The following is a 4,021-nucleotide window of genomic DNA, read 5'->3' as shown; positions in this document are numbered from 1 at the left end:
TCCATTTATTTTTACTTAGATATGGAGTTGCAAGCACAACCCAATTTCAAAACAAGAATTTAGAATCACTAAACGGGCAAGTAGTTTCAAATTAACTTTACAAATAAAGCATTCATATACCTGATAGTGACTGTAAAATGTATATTTATGCCACTTTGAACACAAAGCACAGATGGTATTGTCATTGACTAAATTTCAATCTATAATGGACCTGGTAACTTAGAAGCGTTGAGCATTAAGTGGTTGTTTCTGATGTTTGTATATGTGATGACAAATACCTGATAAATACAAGAAAGTTTTGTACAACTCTTAAGTGTACAGATTCTCTTGGAATGCAAATGCAGTTTTCAAATCGGCTATTCTGACAAGTAGATTTATCAGTAACTTGAAAGACTGTTTTATTGTCTCTTAACAATATGTACACTTTGTGTCTTTAAGTTACCTCCTTCACACCTTTTACTATACAAAATTTACAGACATAGGAGCACACTCATCTTGACTCTTTACGTAAAGTGCATGTGAAATCTAGGAGAGAGAAAATGGAGAAGCCTTGTTAGGAGCTCTGAAATAAGTAGCTTTGCACAGGGATTGCTGTACAGGTTCCCTCATAATGTGGCTCTAAAGGTTCTACTCAACAGTGTTATCTACTTTGATGTGAGAGAATTATGATTAACCTTGTCCCATATTTACTGTATGGGGACAACAAGTTACCCCTTAAACCAGCTAAGTAGAATACATGTTCCAAGTCATGGCATGGAGCACAAAAATGGAAGCAGTATTCAATGTCAAGTCTCTATAGTCTCACCTCTGTTACCTTAATATAGGTAAGCACTCAAGCAGCAGAACTTCTAAAGCTCTGAAAGATGTTTTAAAAAATTGTCAGTTTATCTTAAAAGTGTAAGGATCAATCAAATATCATCAGCTTAACTACTTATTTTAATATTCTGGTTAATTTTTGGAATTAAACGTGACAGTTCACTTCATGGTTTTAATTGGTTTCAGCTCCAAGAAGGAACTGTTTTTCTTAATTTAGTATTCCTACAGTTTTACTTACTCAAGAGTTATCAAACATTTGTTTCTGCAAAACTGAGTTTGGGCCAAGTTTGAGGTGACACAGTCTTACGAATAGCGACTTTGTCAGAACACTTGTGCAGTAAGGTGTGCTGCTGGCAGCCAAGGAAGTCACTGGGGAATCAATATGGTCTTCAACATGAACAGAGACTTCAGCAACACTCTCACTCCTTTTAAAAGCAAACCCAGAAGATACTATTTTCATTGCACAGATAATGCTAAGTTACCTTACAAGGTCAAAGGAATGATTTTATACATTTGGGAGTGCATGTTTAAAAGGGAAATGTGTTAAGAGAACATTTCTGCGTAACATCCTTCAGATTCTCTCTCCAGTTCACTTGGTAAAGCAGCTTTATCACAGCCCCTCTTTCAGTCTTACATTCTTCCATAGGAGATTTTCCTCATCTGCTAGGAGCAGTCTCTGTGTCGTAGACTGTCAACTACATGGTTTCTTTTCTGGATTGTGAGAGATTCAATTGTTTTATGTGCCTGTTCCAGTTGGATCTTTAAACCTTCATTGTCTGCCTTTAGAATATTCCTTTCCTAAACAAATAAACAAACAAACAAACAGAGAATTGTATTTTATTCTGCAATTATTTGAGGACTGTCTGGTTGTAAATTTAGCTTGACTGCCATAAACATAAATTGGTGTAGCTCTTATTAGAACCAGTAACTTCTGTGAACATTTCCACAGTCACTGCTCTACCCTTTGTGTATACTCTCACAACTTTCCAGCAGCTGGTATCTGAGTCATGTCCACAACCTGCATTTATCCACCCTCCACTGCACCTTTCACAACAACAGTAGTCTGGGGAAACAACACAGGTCACACTTTACCACTCTACTGCTGCAGAAATTGATATACCAGAAGCTAAGCCATTAATTTATAACATCATCTGCTGTTTAGTAACTGAGGTCAGAATCTGATGAGGGAGCAAGGGCAAGTGTAAATTATGGGACTCACATGAATGGGGCATTTTAAAGAATGCATTTTTACAAGTTACATCCATGCTTCACATCCTTGTTGCATTGAATATACTGTTGATTGAAAGGGAAGTGGTTACTGGAAGATTGTCTTATCTCTGTCTTAATGAACCATTCATCTTTCATAAAACATGAGTTCACTTTATCAGCAGCAAGGGATATTTTGAAAGTGATAGTCATCATTCAAAGATCAGACTGTGGTCTGATAAAACCTAAGGCATCAGTTTCATGTTGGTTCATCAAAGAATAGTGGTAAATATTGAGTAAAAAGTATGAAAATAAGTCTTTGTTCCTCATAATTATAGCTGGATCCATCCATTAGCTCCACTGTTGATATTGTAATAGTCTCTTTAATCTGTCTGGAAAGGTGTTTCTACAAACCTGAATTTGGGCCATGTTTGAGGTGATGCAGTCTCATGAATAGCTATTTTGTCAGAACACTTTAGAGTAAGGTGAGACACAACTGGGCTGATGCAGGTGAAATCTAGCAAGAAGCACCATCTCTGTTCATAGCAAAATTTCGTGGTGGTGCTTGCACTTGTCAGTTGAACAAAAGCAGAGCTCCCTACCCTCCCAACCCCATATAGTCTGTCACTTATGGGAGGGGAGGCCACCAAAATCAGGAGGAAATTCAGAACTATGTTCCTCATTTTATGGAGTAACATTCTGTCCTGAGTGGATTATGTTCACATTCTAGGACTGACAGGGGATCAGTGTGATCATAACAATGGCTTCAAAGCCCATACTAGCACTAAAATTTATAATTGAAATGAAGCATTGCTGGAAGTTGAAGTGGCTAAGACTTCATGGATCGTTCAATTGCAATTAAATTGGCAACTAAGTACACTGGAGTAAAGTGACACCTTCCCACCCAGCCACGCCCTCACACATCAACCACTTGACCATACTGTTGTGTAAAACAGAATTTGTTCCATCATGTATGTACCTGCTCAAGTTCCTGGTATGAGGGTTTACAGCTGTGATGCTCCTCCTTCATTTTCTGGCTGGAGTCCTTGTTTTCCCATTTAACAAATGCCTTTCTGCGGCCTAGAATTGGGCTTGGAAATGTGGATGCTGGAGCTGCCTGGAGATAAGGATTTTCTGGCATCCTGTGTTCTTTCTTCTCTCTCCGCTTACGAGATACATCACCAGCCAGCAGTACAGGATCAGTCTGTGTACTTTTATGAATCACAGCTGGTTTCAGTCTCACTGAGATCTTCTGAGCTGAGGAACCCATGAGCATAATGGTTCGGTCCTTGCTGTCTTCACTGTGCTCCACTACTTCTCCATTAGGAAAGGTGAATGATCCTTCTTCTTGTCCTTTAAAATAGATACGGTAAGTTGAGGCAAGATCTTCTCCCAGAAAAGGAGAAAAAGGAGGCATGGTAATTAAACATGATTTTAATAAAGAAAACATGTATTCCTTCCTGACTTTTACATTCATTGCTCACCAAAATAGGTGTCATTAGAAGTTTCTCAAGGTTGTGTCTTGAAACAACTCTTTGCCCTGTCTCAGTAACATAAATATGGATCAGTAAGAAGAAAACAGGTGTGGCACCAAGGTCAGCTAGAGAAAACCTTTATTATGGGTAAGAGGTGGTTATGACGTAGTGCTGCAGCCATTTCAGACACAGTCACAGAGATGCACTGTCATAGGTTAGCAAGCATAGTCCCGGAAGGGACGTCCTTGCTAAGGGGTGCTTACAGTTTCCTCTGGGAACTGATAGAACCTATCAGCTGGCCAGTTTGGATATGGACAATTCTCTAAGCCACTTAAAGTTGTGATCACCTCTGTGATCCACATTTAAGAATAGGCAAACTCCCCCTCCAAGCTCTCTCGTTTCCGGCGCTGGCACAGGTGGCTGCGGGCCCCGTGTGGGGGCCAGTGGGGCCAGCCAGGCCCTGCTTGGGCCAGGCCGGGCCAGGCCACGGCCATCCTGGAGCCGATGGACCTGTTCCAGCCATG

At 40.0% G+C, this 4,021-nt stretch overlaps 1 protein-coding gene across 3 annotated transcripts in view; it reads right to left on the bottom strand.

The window, feature by feature from the left end:
• Positions 1–959: 959 nt before the first annotated feature.
• RASGRP1 (RAS guanyl releasing protein 1) overlaps positions 960–4,021 on the bottom strand; it is a 37,060-nt gene continuing 33,998 nt past the window's right edge. For all 3 annotated transcript variants that reach the window (XM_008639738.2, XM_017742245.1, XM_017742247.1), the window contains 2 exons: positions 3,002–3,375; positions 960–1,614 (listed from right to left, as the gene is read on the bottom strand). In XM_008639738.2, the coding sequence (XP_008637960.1) occupies positions 1,480–1,614; positions 3,002–3,375 (509 nt within the window). In that variant the 3' untranslated portion in view covers positions 960–1,479. The remainder of the gene's footprint in view (positions 1,615–3,001; positions 3,376–4,021) is intronic.

Source organism: Corvus brachyrhynchos, unplaced genomic scaffold, assembly GCF_000691975.1.
Source record: "Corvus brachyrhynchos isolate BGI_N302 unplaced genomic scaffold, ASM69197v1 scaffold115, whole genome shotgun sequence".
NCBI classification, from domain to species: Eukaryota; Metazoa; Chordata; class Aves; order Passeriformes; family Corvidae; genus Corvus; species Corvus brachyrhynchos.
Note: the sequence above shows the minus strand (reverse complement) of the source record. Positions and strands in the feature narration are given on the sequence as shown.